The sequence below is a fragment of the Trachurus trachurus genome (assembly GCF_905171665.1).
Source record: "Trachurus trachurus genome assembly, chromosome: 17".
Taxonomy (NCBI): Eukaryota; Metazoa; Chordata; class Actinopteri; order Carangiformes; family Carangidae; genus Trachurus; species Trachurus trachurus.
This window is the reverse complement of record NC_139900.1, coordinates 9095693-9112082: the sequence shown is the minus strand read 5'-3', so window position 1 is coordinate 9112082 and position 16390 is coordinate 9095693. Positions and strand designations below refer to the sequence as shown.

Here is a 16390-nt window from a genome sequence, read left to right as displayed (position 1 = left end):
TTTTTGCTATTTATAAAGGAAATTAGTGAATATATAAGAAGTCATGAAAATAAAACTATTTTCATGGTGTTTCATCTTCTTATACAACCCTGTGTCAAACAATAAATAAATGAACCTTCTGAGTTTTATTTATAAAACAGTAAGATGAGCAAAAATGTCTGATATCTTAAAACTAATTCAGACTCAACTTGTTTTCCTTTTCTATTTATTCATGTCACTTCTGACTGGATATTTTTTAACAGGAGCTTGCTGTCATTCAACAAGGCCACTAGATGGCGATGTTAGGCCACTGCTACAGGAGCAAAGAGGAACTGAACAAACACACTGGTCCTGCAATTCATTGCAGTTTATTGAGTTTGTGCAAGAGACAAATTATACAAATATGAAACATTACAATGGATTTGGTCACATATTAAATCAGTAAAGTTTGTTATATGACTTTTGTTCAGTGATTTCATGCAGATTCACATCAAACAATCACATTGTTTCACCTAAATCAATCACCTCCTCATTGATAATTATCATGATATTTACACTTAGATCAAACTTCATAGACCTAATATATGATTCAACAGTATCAAATATACATATGATTATATATTTCTTAGTTTCCACAGTGAAAACAAACCTCAGTGATAAAGGAAGGTCTGGTGATTTCTCTGTAAAGGCCCAAACATCAACACCAAACACATCAACACAAATATCCAACAAACATTTAGAGCTCAGAGAAGTTTCTATTTTCATGTGGAGAAATGTGAGTTTAGGTAAAGAAACATCATCATGAGCAGTGATCTCCTCCACGGCTCCAGCTCCACCTCAACAAACTCAAACATCAACACAACAAGAAATGACAAGAGGTCAAAGTCCCGCCCATAATGTTTGATTGACAGGTGATCTCTGTGCAGTGCAGAGACACAACAGCAATGAGCTTTTAGAAACAAACATGGAGACTAGAGAAACTGATTAACTAAAATACAGATTTTAACCAACTGCTTCTTCAATGATCTTTGTCTATTTGAGTGTACACAACTCAGCTGTGTATCCACCAATCCATCTAAGGAGATAAGGAAACCCAAGTCCAACATGTAGAGGCTGAGTGAATGTGGTCTGGACTCTGTGGAGGAGAGTCATGGTTTCAGAGACGCTGTAGAAGGACAGAATACCTGCTCTGTGATCCAGGTACACTCCTACTCTGGAGGACTGAGGACCTGAGACTGGAGTCTGGATGTTGTTGAACAAAAATGTGAAACTGTTGTTTTCACAATGTAACGCCCAGGATTTGCCATTGTGTCCAAATCCATCCCCTGCTCTGTTGATATTCTTGTATGCGACTGCTACATAAACTCCCAATAATCCTTTCCACTTCACCACCCAGTAACAACGTCCAGTCAGACTCTCTCTACTCAGGACCTGACACCATCCTGTGAATCTGTCTGGGTGACTAGAATAACACTGATCTTCCTTCATCACTGTTACTTTCCTGTTTCCCTCAGATAATAACAGCCGTGTGTTTGCTGTGTTTGGATCCAGTGTGATTTCCTGTGAATATCTTAAGAAGTCAGCTCTGGTCCTGGGCTCTGGTGGAGACAGTAAAACATCCACGTCAGTCACTGTCAGTGAGATGTTTGTCCATGTGTCCCTCAAAACATCCTGTAGTATGTCTCTGAGCTCTGACACAGCTGCTGTCACATCCTCAAAGTGTCTGAGAGGACGGATATTGATGCTGGATGAGTGTGTAGATGGACTGAGTGCTGACAGTGAGGGGTAGTTGTGTAGAAACTGGGTGTGATCCTCTGTGTGCGACAGCAGCTTCAGCTCAGCGTCTTTCCTCTTCAGCTCAGTGATCTCCTGCTCCAGCTTCTTCTGAAGCTCTTTGACTCGTCTCACTTGAGTTTCCTGCTGGGATCTGATCTGCTGCTTCAGCTCAGAGCTTCTTTTCTCCATGAGACGGATCAGCTGAGTGAAGATCTTCTCACTGTCCTTCACTGCTTTATCAGCAGAGCCATTGATGGCCTCCACCTCCTGTTGAAGCACCTTCACATCTTTCTCTGTGTCCTGGATTCTCTGATGGATGTTTTGTCGACTCAGCTCCAGCTCTCTCTGCCTCTCAGTCCTTTCTGCTGCAGCTGAGACTGTGTCGTGGCCTTTATGTTCATCCACAGAACAGAGATAACAGATAGACTGCTGATCAGTGCGGCAGAACATCTTCATCACCTCATCATGACGAGAGCAGATCTTCTCCTGGAGCTTCTTGGTTGGCTTCACCAGCTTGTGTTTCTGTAATGGAGCTGCTTCATAATGAGGCTGCAGGTGTTTCTCACAGTAGGAGGCCGGACACGTCAGACAGGACTTGACAGCTTTGAGTTTTGTCCCAGTGCAGACATCACAGGCCACATCTTCAGGTCCAGCATAGCAGTGATCAGCAGGAGCAGCTTTGAGTCCAGTCTTCTTCAGCTCCTCCACTACAACTGCTAACATGGTGCTTTTCACCAGGTCAGGCCTCGGTGTGAAGTCCTTCCTACACTGAGGGCAGCTGTGAATTTTCTTCCCATCCTCTCCATCCCAGTGGGTTTTAATACAGTTGAAGCAGTAGCTGTGTCCACAGGGAATAGTCACTGGATCCTTCAGTAGATCCAGACAGATGGAACAAGACATGGTCTCCTGGTCCAGATGAACTCCTTTCTGTGCCATTTTACAGCCTCAAAGTCTCTGTCCAACAGTCTGACTTTCTCTGTCCTCTGAAGGAAAACTCTTCTCTGCTGCTTCTGCTCTTATTCACCTGCTGCACACTGACTCATCATCAAAGACAGGTAAGGTAAACTTTTATACATGGACAAAGTGAGAGACAGGGTGTGTTGTCTGTCATTTGCATTGTGATCAAACCAACCATGTGATCAAGTGATCATCTGTCATAAAAGGAAATCATCCACTACTTTAAACTGCACTGTCAGTATGGACTTGGATCATATGAAGTTCATATGAAAACTCAAGTTCATATTATGAACTTGAGTTTTATTTCTTTCTGGTCTCCAGTTGAGTGTTTACTGCAAAACGTCTCCAGGAGGAAACTCATCCAGAGGTTCTGTCCTCCTACAGAGACAAGCTGATATAAAACAGTATTGAAGATTAACCCACTGGACGAACAGCTGTTTGTCTTATGACCCCACATAAAAACACAGTGGTGGCTCTTTGTAGTGTTTAATCTGTAAATGAGTCATTTACCTGGTTCAGGACCTGGTTGCACTCCTCCTCCAATAGGAAGACGTGTGATGAGACATGTTGACAGGAGCAGGAAGAAGAAGAGGGAACTGTTGTCAGGCTTTGATTTATTCCAACAACAGGAGCAGTTTGAGGGTAGCAGGTCGAATTATCACCTGGAACAAGTGGGATGAAAACAGTTCATGTCTCCACATCTCCACCTGATTCTCACCAAATCACTGAGTCTTCACACCTGTTCACACTCTTCATGTTTCCCTGAGGCAGAGTCAAGACCTGATTCTGTCTGAACACATGATGTGACAACTATCTAATGTCCACCACTTGTCCTTGTAGACAAATGTACATTTATTTAAAATTCCTGTTTTCCTACAGTCACTGAATTCAGCTGCTACTGAACACCAACCCTCTCCAGCTCCCACTAACAACATCAGTCAGACTCTCTCCTCAGGACCTGTCAGCAGTTATCAAAGAGTCTGAGTTACTTATTTGATCTGTCACCATTTGTTCTTCAGGTTACGCACAGATATTTATTGACAGTGTTTGAATCTGTATTTCTGCTGTTTTAGAAAGAAAACCTCTCACATTAGTTTTACATTTCTCCATCAGCTTTGAATCAGAACCTGAAATAATGACACATGAAAATAGTTGATTGATTCTTCAGTGAAAACAGTTTTATTGATGATGTGAAGCTTCAGTTTGTTCACACATTGATCAGTAACGGTTTGTTCAATGACATTTTAGTAATTGCACGAATATATTAGGGCTGTCCCAAACGATTATTTTTCTCCCAATTAATCTATCGACTATTTTTTCGAATAGTCGATTAGTCTAACGATTAATTTTTTGACTAATCTAACGATTATTTTTTGGTTGACGATTAGTCATTTACAAAAAAACACTTCTGAACACTTCTCTTATTTAAATTCTTCAGATACTCTTTCTGGTGTGCATTCTGGATCATTCAGTAGATCCAGACAGATGGAACAAGTCAACGTCTCCTGGTCCAGATGAACTCCTTTCTGAGCCATTTCACCTCCTCACAGTCTGACTTTCTCTGTCCTCTGAAGGAAAACTCTTCTTTGCTGCTTCTGCTCTTGCTTACTTGCTGGACACTGACTTATCATCAAAGACAGGTGCTTATAAGGTTAACCTTGATACATGGACACAGTGAGAGACGGGGTGTGTTATCTGTCATTTACATTTACAATGTGCAGTTAAAATTATGACAGTTTCACTAGAGACACTCACAACAACTGAGCAGATTATTCATGTTTTACAATGTTTCCAGCTAAATTAATATATTTACAGAAGATGAAAAAATCAAACCTTATAATATGATGTTTTATAATCTTTGATCTCTTAATTGATTCATCAGTCCTGTTGACGACCTGAGAACAAAACAACCATTTAAACAACTGATCATCTGTCATAAAAATAAATCATCCACTACTTAAACTGCATTGTAAGCAAGCATGGACTTGGATCATGTGAACTTGTGATTTATTTATTTCCAGTCTCCAGTTACTGCAACGTCTCCAGGAAGAAACTCCTCCAGTTCTGTCTTCCTACAGAGAAAACACTAGTCGTCTGTCCTCGACTGAGGAGGAAGAGCTGCTGTGTGAAACTCAGCTGCTTCACATTTACCTGAGGTCAGTGGAACAAGTTCTCCACAGTCAGAGAACACACAGTATAAAACAATATATTATTGATGATTAACCCACTGGAAGAAAAGCTGTTTGTCTTATGACCCCACATAAAAACACAGTGGTGGCTCCTTGTGGTGTTTAACCTGTAAATCAGTCATTTACCTGGTTGCACTCCTCCTCCAATAGGAAGACGTGTGGGGAGACATGTTGACAGGAGCAGGAAGAAGAAGAGGGAAGTGCTGCCAGGCTTTGATTTGTTCCAACAAGAGGAGCAGTTTCAGGAAGGCAGGTAGATTTCTCACCTGGAACAAGTGGGATGAAATCACTGAGTCTTCACACCTGTTCACGCTCTTCATGTTTCCCTGAGACAGAGTCAAGACCGGATTCTGTCTCTGAACACATGATGTGACAACTGTCTAATGTCCCCCACTTGTCCTTGTAGGCAAATGTACATTTATTCAAAATTCCTATACAGTCATTGAATGCAGCTGCTACTGAACATTGACCCTCTCCAGCTCCCACTAACAATACCAGTCAGTCAGCAGTTATCAAAGAGTCTGAGTTACTAGAACAATATTTGATCTTCCACCGTTTGTTCTTTGGGTTACACAGAGATCTTTATTGAGAATGTTTTCTGCTGTTTTAGGAGGAAAACCCCCTCACATTAGTTTCAAATTTCTGCATCAGCTTTGAATCAGAACCTGGACAAAAGACACAAAAAAAGATGTGATTGATTTTTTTTTTTTTTTTTGGGGGGGGGGGTAAAAAGTGTTTTATTGATGGTGTGAAGCTTTAGGACTTTTTAGTGATTACATGACCAGATATATCAATCTATAATCCCCATATTCATTATATCATCATCATCATTATATTTACACTTTGATTAAACCTCAAAAAACCTTATTTGTGATTTAACAACATTTGATCTGAAAAACACAATGTAATTCTATATTTCTTAGTTTCCATAAAGGAAGGTCGGGTGATTTCTCTGTAAAGGCCCAAACAACAACACAAACACATCAACACAAATATCCAACAAACATTTAGAACTCTGAGACATTTCTATTTTCATGTGGAGAAATGTGAGTTTAGGTAAAGAAACATCATCATGAGCAGTGATCTCCTCCACGGCTCCAGCTCCACCTCAACAAACTCAAACATCAACACAACAAGAAATGACAAGAGGTCAAAGTCCCGCCCTTAATGTTTGACTGACAGGTGATCTCTGTGCAGTGCAGAGACACAACAGCAATGAGCTTTTAGCAACAAACATGGAGACTAAAGAAACTGATTAGCCTAACTAAAATACAAATTTTAACCAACTACTCCTTCAGTGATCTTTGTCTATTTGAGTTTACAGTGCAGAGACAGCAGTGAGCTTTTAGCAACTGTGATGGAGACTAAGAAACTGATGAGCTAGAATACAGATTTTAACAAGCAGAACCTTTAAAAGAGAGAAAAAACCAATGCACTCATGAATAAAAATATTAAAATGCCTTTACTGCATTATGGGCCAAACATTGTAAAAAAAAAAAAAAAAAAAAGACGCTTCAATGCGTTTCAACTGAGAGCCTTCGTTAGGAAGTGTAGTCTGACACCAAAATAGGCACAATTAAAAGTCTGGTTACGGGTGTAGGCATTTGAATCATCAGTTGCACCAAATACAGACAGGAGAAGCAATTAATACAAGACAGGCAATAAGGCACATCTACTTAACAATCTTTACAGAAAATTATGATATTCAAGATCTTCATTAAGACCTGGATAGCAGGTTGCTCCCAACTTGAAAATCCAGAAGCTCTCACGCTGGTTTAGTTGTCTCAACCTATTACCTCCCCTCATGGTTTGTGGTATGTGATCAATACCTAGGGCCCTAAGGATGGAAGGTCTTTGGCTTTTTTCAGCTCCTTCGTCTATTTGAGTTTACACAACTCAGCTGTGACTCCATTAAACCAGAAAAGACGAAGTCCAGCACGTAGAGGCTGAGTGAATGTGGTCTGGATTCTGTGGAGGAGAGTCATGGTTTTAGAGACGCTGTAGAAGGACAGAATACCTGCTCTGTGATCCAGGTACACTCCTACTCTGGAGGACCGAGGACCTGAGACTGGAGTCTGGATGTTGTCATGCAAAAATGTATAACTGCTGTTGTTACAATGTAACGTCCAAGATTTATCATTGAGTCCAAATCCACATTCATTTCCTGCTCTGCTGATATTGTTGTATGTGACTGCTACATAAACTCCTCCTCTCCTCTCCAACTCCCAATAACAACGTCCAGTCAGACTCTCTCTACTCAGGACCTGAAAATATCCAGTGAATTTGTCGCTGTGATGACAATCAGATTGTTCTTTTATCTTTAATGTTGCTTTTCTGTTTCCCTCAGATAATAACAGCCATGTGTTTGCTGTGTTTGGATCCAGTGTGATTTCCTGTGAATATGTTAAGAAGTCAGCTCTGGTCCTGGGCTCTGGTGGTGACAGTAAAACATCCACTTGAGTCACTGTCACTGAGATGTTTGTCCATGTGTCTCTCAGAAGGTCCTGTAGTTTGTCTCTGAGCTCTGACACAGCTGCTGTCACATCCTCAAAGTGTCTGAGAGGACGGATATTGATCCTGGATGAGTGTGTAGATGGACTGAGTGCTGACAGTGAGGGGTAGTTGTGTAGAAACTGGGTGTGATCCTCTGTGTGTGACAGCAGCTTCAGCTCAGCGTCTTTCCTCTTCAGCTCAGTGATCTCCTGCTCCAGCTTCTTCTGAAGCTCTTTGACTTCACTCACTTGAGTTTCCTGCTGGGATCTGATCTGCTGCTTCAGCTCAGAGCTTCTTTTCTCCATGAGACGGATCAGCTGAGTGAAGATCTTCTCACTGTCCTCCACTGCTTTATCAGCAGAGCCATTGATGGCCTCCACCTCCTGATGAAGCACCTTCACATCTTTCTCTCTGTCCTGGATTCTCTGATGGATTTTTTGTCGACTCAGCTCCAGCTCTCTCTGCCTCTCAGTCCTTTCTGCTGCAGCTGAGACTGTGTCGTGGTCTTTATGTTCATCCAGGCAGAGGTGACAGATGCACTTCCTATCAGTGCGGCAGAAAATCTTCATCACCTCATCATGACGAGAGCAGATGTTCTCCTGGAGCTTCTTGGTTGGCTCCACCAGCTTGTGTTTCTGTAATGGAGCTGCTTCATAATGAGGCTGCAGGTGTTTCTCACAGTAGGAGGCCGGACACGTCAGACAGGACTTGACAGCTTTGAGTTTTCTCCCAGTGCAGACATCACAGGCCACATCTTCAGGTCCAACATAGCAGTGATCAGCAGGAGCAGCTTGGAGTCCAGTCTTCTTCAGCTGCTCTACTACAACTGCTAACATGGTGTTTTTCACCAGAGGAGGCCTTGGTGTGAAGTCCTTCCTACAGTGAGGGCAGCTGTAGATTTTCTTCCCATCCTCTTCATTCCAGTGGGTTTTAATACAGTTGAAGCAGTAGCTGTGTCCACAGGGAATAGTCACTGGATCCTTCAGTAGATCCAGACAGATGGAACAAGAGAAGGTCTCCTGGTCCAGATGAACTCCTTTCTGAGCCATTTCACCTCTCACAGACGACGACTGTCTGAGTTTCTGTTCCTCAGAAGTGAAACCAGTTTGAGCTCTGATCTAAACAACATGTGTCTCTGCAGTGAACAGGGCCTGTCAGCTCCTCTTCTTCACCACATGTTGGTGCCACCCATCTTCAAACTGTAGATCTAAAGAGGAGGGAACAAGGAAACACATGAACAGGGTGCAGCTCACTGTGTTTGAGAGCAGGAAGAACAGGGAGGGTTGTCTGTGTTGTCTTGACCTGAAAAGGGAGAATAGCAGTCGCTGTAGTAAAAAGTCTAGTATTTCTATCTATAATTAGGAGGAGGAGAAGTACAAATGTGCAGAAAACAGATATAGTATGTTCTTTAAGAAGTAGAAGAAAGAAGGAAGTTGTTGCTGAGGACAACACATTTACTATTACTTATTCCCTCTGAATAAATATCTTTCGCCAAATAATCCACAGTCTGACGTCTCAGCATCAACAATGTTATTGTCTGTTTGTATATTCATCTTTACTTTTTCATCTAACCACTCAATGGATAACTTGCTACAACACTATAAAAGGAGGAGTTATGGTTATACTTTGCTTTTTGCTATTTATAAAGGAAATTAGTGAATATAAAAGAAGTCATGAAAATAAAACTATTTTCATGGTGTTTCATCTTCTTATACAACCCTGTGTCAAACAATAAATAAATGAACCTTGTGAGTTTTATTTATAAAACAGTAAGATGAGCAAAAATATATAATATTTTAAAACTAATTCAGAGTCAACTAGTTTTCCTTTTCTATTTTTTGATGTCACTTCTGACTGGATATTTTTTAACAGGAGCTTGCTGTCATTCAACAAGGCCACTAGATGGCGATGTTAGGCCACTGGTACAGGAGCAAAGAGGAACTGAACAAACACACTGGTCCTGCAATTCATTGTAGTTTATTGAGTTCGTGCAAGAGACAAATGATACAAATATGAAACATTACAATGGATTTGGTCACATATTGAATCAGTAAAGTTTGTTAAATGACTTTTGTTCAGTGATTTCATGCAGATTCACATCAAACAATCACATTGTTTCACCTAAATCAATCACTTCCTCACTGATAATTATCATGATATTTACACTTTGATCAAACTTCATAGACCTTATATGTGATTCAACAGTATCAATGTACATATGATTATAGATTTCTTAGTTTCCACAGTGAAAACAAATCTCAGTGATAAAGGAAGGTCTGGTGATTTCTCTGTTAAGGCCCAAACAACAACACACAAACACATCAACACAAATATCCAACAAACATTTAGAGCCCAGAGAAGTTTCTATTTTTATGTGGAGAAATGTGAGTTTAGGTAAAGTAACATCATCATGAGCAGTGATCTCCTCCACGGCTCCAGCTCCACCTCAACAAACTCAAACATCAACACAACAAGAAATGACAAGAGGTCAAAGTCCCGCCCATAATGTTTGATTGACAGCTGATCTCTGTGCAGTGCAGAGACACAACAGCAATGAGCTTTTAGAAACAAACATGGAGACTAAAGAAAGTGATTAACTAAAATACAGATTTTAACCAACTGCTTCTTCAATGATCTTTGTCTATTTGAGTGTACACAACTCAGCTGTGTATCCACCAATCCATCTAAGGAGATAAGGAAACCCAAGTCCAACATGTAGAGGCTGAGTGAATGTGGTCTGGACTCTGTGGAGGAGAGTCATGGTTTCAGAGACGCTGTAGAAGGACAGAGTACCTGCTCTGTGATCCAGGTATACTCCTACTCTGGAGGACAGAGGACCTGACACTGGAGTCTGGATGTTGTTGAACAAAAATGTGAAACTGTTGTTTTCACAATGTAACGCCCAGGATTTGCCATTGTGTCCAAATCCATCCCCTGCTCTGTTGATATTCTTGTATGCGACTGCTACATAAACTCCCAATAATCCTCTCCACTCCACCTCCCAGTAACAACGTCCAGTCAGACTCTCTCTACTCAGGACCTGACACCATCCTGTGAATCTGTCTGGGTGACTAAAATAACACCGATCTTCCTTCATCACTGTTACTTTCCTGTTTCCCTCAGATAATAACAGCCGTGTGTTTGCTGTGTTTGGATCCAGTGTGATTTTCTGTGAATATCTTAAGAAGTCAGCTCTGGTCCTGGGTTCTGGTGGTGACAGTAAAACATCCACGTCAGTCACTGTCAGTGAGATGTTTGTCCATGTGTCTCTCAAAACATCCTGTAGTATGTCTCTGAGCTCTGACACAGCTGCTGTCACATCCTCAAAGTGTCTCAGAAGGTCCTGTAGTTTGTCTCTGAGCTCTGACACAGCTGCTGTCACATCCTCAAAGTGTCTGAGAGGACGGATATTGATGCTGGATGAGTGTGTAGATGGACTGAGTGCTGACAGTGAGGGGTAGTTGTGTAGAAACTGGGTGTGATCCTCTGTGTGTGACAGCAGCTTCAGCTCAGCGTCTTTCCTCTTCAGCTCAGTGATCTCCTGCTCCAGCTTCTTCTGAAGCTCTTTGACTTCACTCACTTGAGTTTCCTGCTGGGATCTGATCTGCTGCTTCAGCTCAGAGCTTCTTTTCTCCATGAGACGGATCAGCTGAATGAAGATCTTCTCACTGTCCTTCACTGCTTTATCAGCAGAGCCATTGATGGCCTTTACCTCCTGTTGAAGCACCTTCACATCTTTCTCTCTGTCCTGGATTCTCTGATGGATGTTTTGTCGACTCAGCTCCAGCTCTCTCTGCCTCTCAGTCCTTTCTGCTGCAGCTGAGACTGTGTCGTGGCCTTTATGTTCATCCACAGAACAGAGATAACAGATAGACTGCTGATCAGTGCGGCAGAACATCTTCATCACCTCATCATGACGAGGGCAGATCTTCTCCTGGAGCTTCTTGGTTGGCTCCACCAGCTTGTGTTTCTGTAATGGAGCTGCTTCATAATGAGGCTGCAGGTGTTTCTCACAGTAGGAGGCCGGACACGTCAGACAGGACTTGACAGCTTTGAGTTTTCTCCCAGTGCAGACATCACAGGCCACATCTTCAGGTCCAGCATAGCAGTGATCAGCAGGAGCAGCTTGGAGTCTCTTCCTCAGCTCCTCCACTAAAGCTGCTAACATGGTGTTTTTCACCAGGACAGGCCTCGGTGTGAAGTCCTTCCTACACTGAGGGCAGCTGTGAATTTTCTTCCCATCCTCTCCATCCCAGTGCGTTTTAATACAGTTGAAGCAGTAGCTGTGTCCACAGGGAATAGTCACTGGATCCTTCAGTAGATCCAGACAGATGGAACAAGACATGGTCTCCTGGTCCAGATGAACTCCTTTCTGTGCCATTTTACAGCCTCAAAGTCTCTGTCCAACAGTCTGACTTTCTCTGTCCTCTGAAGGAAAACTCTTCTCTGCTGCTTCTGCTCTTATTCACCTGCTGCACACTGACTCATCATCAAAGACAGGTAAGGTAAACTTTTATACATGGACAAAGTGAGAGACAGTGTGTGTTGTCTGTCATTTGCATTGTGATCAAACCAACCATGTGATCAAGTGATCATCTGTCATAAAAGGAAATCATCCACTACTTTAAACTGCACTGTCAGTATGGACTTGGATCATATGAACTTGAGTTTTATTTCTTTCTGGTCTCCAGTTGAGTGTTTACTGCAAAACGTCTCCAGGAGGAAACTCATCCAGAGGTTCTGTCCTCCTACAGAGACAAGCTGATATAAAACAGTATTGAAGATTAACCCACTGGACGAACAGCTGTTTGTCTTATGACCCCACATAAAAACACAGTGGTGGCTCTTTGTAGTGTTTAATCTGTAAATGAGTCATTTACCTGGTTCAGGACCTGGTTGCACTCCTCCTCCAATAGGAAGATGTGTGATGAGACATGTTGACAGGAGCAGGAAGAAGAAGAGGGAACTGTTGTCAGGCTTTGATTTATTCCAACAACAGGAGCAGTTTGAGGGTAGCAGGTCGAATTATCACCTGGAACAAGTGGGATGAAAACAGTTCATGTCTCCACATCTCCACCTGATTCTCACCAAATCACTGAGTCTTCACACCTGTTCACACTCTTCATGTTTCCCAGAGACAGAGTCAAGACCTGATTCTGTCTCTGAACACATTATGTGACAACTATCTAATGTCCACCACTTGTCCTTGTAGACAAATGTACATTCACTTAAAATTCCTGTTTTCCTACAGTCATTGACTGAAGCTGCTACTGAACATCGACCCTCTCCAGCTCCCACTAACAACATCAGTCAGACTCTCTCCTCAGGAACTGTCAACATCAAAGAGTCTGAGTTACTAGAATAATATTTGTTCTATCACTGTTTGTTCTTCAGGTTACACACAGATCTTTATTGAGAATGTTTTCTGCTGTTTTAGGACAAAACCTCTCACGTTAGTTTCACATTTCTCCATCAGCTTTGAATCAGAATCTGGACCAAAGACACAAGAAAAGGTTCAAATGATTCTGTTTTATTGATGATGTGAAGCTTCAGTTTGTTTACACATTGATTAGTTATGTCTTTTAAATGACTTAGTGATTACATGAACAGATAATTGTATATCAATCAATCATGTTCTTAGTGGTCATTATCATGATATTTACAATTTGATTAAATCTCGTAGACCTAATTAGCAACTCAACAATATTTGATCTGACAAAAACATCAATGTAATTATTGTTTTCTCTGTTTCCACAATGAGAACAAACTTCAATGATAAAGGTAGTTCCCGGTCATTTCTCTCAAACAACAACACACAAACAAATCAACACAAATATCCAACAAACATTTAGAGCCCAGAGAAGTTTCTATTTTCATGTGGAGAAATGTGAGTTTAGGTAAAGAAACATCATCATGAGCAGTGATCTCCTCCACGGCTCCAGCTCCACCTCAACAAACTCAAACATCAACACAACAAGAAATGACAAGAGGTCAAAGTCCCGCCCATAATGTTTGATTGACAGCTGATCTCTGTGCAGTGCAAGGACACAACAGCAATATGCTTTTAGCAACAAACATGGACACTAAAGAAACTGATTAACTAAGCCTTAGGCCAGAGCCACAGTTGATCTACTGACAGTCCCCGTCAAACACAACCACACACACAAGCGTGCACTCTACCACACGTATGTATGCACGCACACACAAACAAACACACACATACTGTATGCGCTACTCCCTTACACGCACACAGGTGACTGACTGTGATTACAGCTCCTCCATATCAGTGAAAGATGATCATGTGTCTGATCAGCTCTGTCTTGACCTTAAGGTCGTGGGTTTGATTACCATGTTGACAGAGATGGTATGCCCGGCAGTAGCCCCCCGTGGTCCTATCAAAATTTCCAAGAGGAAATTTTCAAGTTAATGTTACTTTCCTGTTTCTCTCAGATAAAACCAGCCACGTGTTTGGATCCAGTGTGATTTCCTGTGAATATCTTAAGAATCCAGCTCTGGTCCTGGGCTCTGGTGGTGACAGTAAAACATCCACTTGAGTCACTGTCAGTGAGATGTTTGTCCATGTGTCATCCAAGAGTGAGCCCGGTGAAGCATGTAGAGAGCTGCGTCTTCCACTCTGATATTCTCCCAATAGGAAAATCGAAGGGGTCTTGGGCATGTTCCACCTGAGGCCTCAGGTGACGGAGGAGCAGCCACCCCAATGTCTTGATAATGTGCAATTTTAGAGCCTACTACCAGCACAAGGCAAGAAGTCTTCCACGGGACTGGGACCCTTCCTTGCTGGAGGCCCCTATTGAAGATGCACTGGAGGGGCTCTGCCGAAACAAACATGGAGACTAAAGAAAACTATGAACTAAAATACAGATTTGAAACTGAATGGACCTTGAATGACCTTTGTCCATTTGACCTTACAAATCTCAGCTGTGGCTCCATAATAAACTAGCCAGAGTCCAGCATATAGAGGCTGAGTGAATGTGGTCTGGACTCTGTGGAGGAGAGTCATGGTTTCAGAGACGCTGTAGAAGGACAGAATACCTGCACCGTGATCCAGGTACACTCCTACTCTGGAGGACTGAGGACCTGAGACTGGAGTCTTGATGTTGTTGTGCAAAAACATAAAAGAAGAGAGGTTACATTCTAACGCCCAAGATTTGTCATTGTATCCAAATCCACATTCCTCCAAGTCTCCAGCTCTGCTGGTATTCTTGTATGTGACTGCTATATGAACTTCTCCTCCCCACTCCACCTCCCAGTAACAACCTCCAGTCAGACTCTCTCTACTCAGGACCTGAGACCATCCGATGAATCTTTCTGGGTGACTAGAATAACACTGATCTTTCCTCATTAATGTTACATTTCTGTTTCCCTCAGATAACATCAAATATGTGTGTGCTGAGTTTGGATCTAGTGTGATTCCCTGTGCATATCGTAAAAAGTCAGTTCTGGTCCTGGGCTCTGGTGGTGACAGTAAAACATCCACTTGAGTCTCTGTCAGTGAGATGTTTGTCCATGTGTCTCTCAGAAGGTCCTGTAGTTTGTCTCTGAGCTCTGACACAGCTGCTGTCACATCCTCAAAGAAACTCAGAGGACGGATATTGATCCTGGATGAGTGTGTAGATGGACTGAGTGCTGACAGTGAGGGGTAGTTGTGTAGAAACTGGGTGTGATCCTCTGTGTGTTGCAGCAGCTTCAGCTCAGCGTCTTTCCTCTTCAGCTCAGTGATCTCCTGCTCCAGCTTCTTCTGAAGCTCTTTGACTCGTCTCACTTGAGTTTCCTGCTGGGATCTGATCTGCTGCTTCAGCTCAGAGCTTCCTTTCTCCATGAGACGGATCAGCTGAGTGAAGATCTTCTCACTGTCCTCCACTGCTTTATCAGCAGAGCCATTGATGGTCTCCACCTCCTGTTGAAGCACCTCCACATCTTTCTCTCTGTCCTGGATTCTCTGTTGGATTTCTTGTCGACTCAGCTCCAGCTCTTTCTGCCTCTCAGTCCTTTCTGCTGCAGCTGAGACTGTGTCGTGGCCTTTATGTTCATCCACAGAGCAGAGATAACAGATACACTGCTGATCAGTGCGGCAGAACATCTTCATCACCTCATCATGACGAGAGCAGATCTTCTCCTGAAGCTTCTTGGTTGGCTCCACCAGCTTGTGTTTCTTTAATGGAGCAGCTTCATAGTGAGGCTGCAGGTGTTTCTCACAGTTGGAGGCCGGACACGTCAGACAGGACTTGACAGCTTTGAGTTTTGTCCCAGTGCAGACATCACAGGCCACATCTTCAGGTCCAGCATAGTAGTGATCAGCAGGAGCAGCTTGGAGTCCAGTCTTCTTCAGCTGCTCCACTAAAGCTGCTAACATGGTGTTTTTCATCAGGTCAGGCCTCGGTGTGAAGTCCTTCCTACATTGAGGACAGCTGTAGATTTTCTTCCCATCCTCTTCATCCCAGTGGTTTTTAATGCAGTTGAAGCAGTAGCTGTGCCCACAGGGAATAGCCACTGGATCCTTCAGTAGATCCAGACAGATGGAACAAGAGAAGGTCTCCTGGTCCAGATTAACTCCTTTCTGCGCCATTTCACCTGTCAGGAATGACGACTGTCTGAGTGTCACTGCCTTAACTTTAAATCTTAAAAGGGCGGAACAAGGAAATATAACAACTGAAGTCACCTTGCTTTTTCTGAGTTTAAAAGAAAGAACGAGGTTTGTCAGGCTTTTCCACATTCCAGTACAAGAACCAGCTGCCTTGACTTTACTTAGTTTGTATCATTTATTTTGTTTGATTTTATTTAGTTTTCTGATTTCAGAACCTATTTTAAGACCAATCTTTCATTGATACATTTGAATAATTCTCTCTGTAATATAGGAAAACCCTTTTGGTGAGTTTTGGGAAATTAGGTGGAACTACAAATGATAATCACCAGCTTTAAATGGGTTCCAACTATTCCCATTGTCAAGAAAGCCAATGTCTACCGCTCCACTCTGC

At 42.4% G+C, this 16390-nt stretch overlaps 2 protein-coding genes and 1 pseudogene across 3 annotated transcripts; all 3 read right to left on the bottom strand.

The window, feature by feature from the left end:
- Window positions 1-1011: 1011 nt before the first annotated feature.
- Window positions 1012-2691, bottom strand: LOC311000123 (tripartite motif-containing protein 16-like; the record flags this gene model as incomplete). The annotated part of the gene is made up of 1 exon (XM_083990757.1): window positions 1012-2691. One exon carries the CDS (start codon window positions 2689-2691, stop codon window positions 1012-1014), a length of 1680 nt encoding a protein of 559 aa, XP_083846883.1.
- Window positions 2692-6778: 4087 nt separating this feature from the next.
- On the bottom strand, window positions 6779-8523 carry LOC311000654 (tripartite motif-containing protein 16-like; annotated as a pseudogene). The gene has a single exon. The product of its transcript is annotated as a tripartite motif-containing protein 16-like (transcript).
- Window positions 8524-10035: 1512 nt separating this feature from the next.
- LOC311000122 (uncharacterized protein) lies at window positions 10036-15981 on the bottom strand (the record flags this gene model as incomplete). The annotated part of the gene is made up of 2 exons (XM_083990756.1): window positions 10036-11783; window positions 14325-15981. 2 exons carry the CDS (start codon window positions 15979-15981, stop codon window positions 10036-10038), a joined length of 3405 nt encoding a protein of 1134 aa, XP_083846882.1.
- Between the last annotated feature and the right edge of the window lie 409 nt (window positions 15982-16390).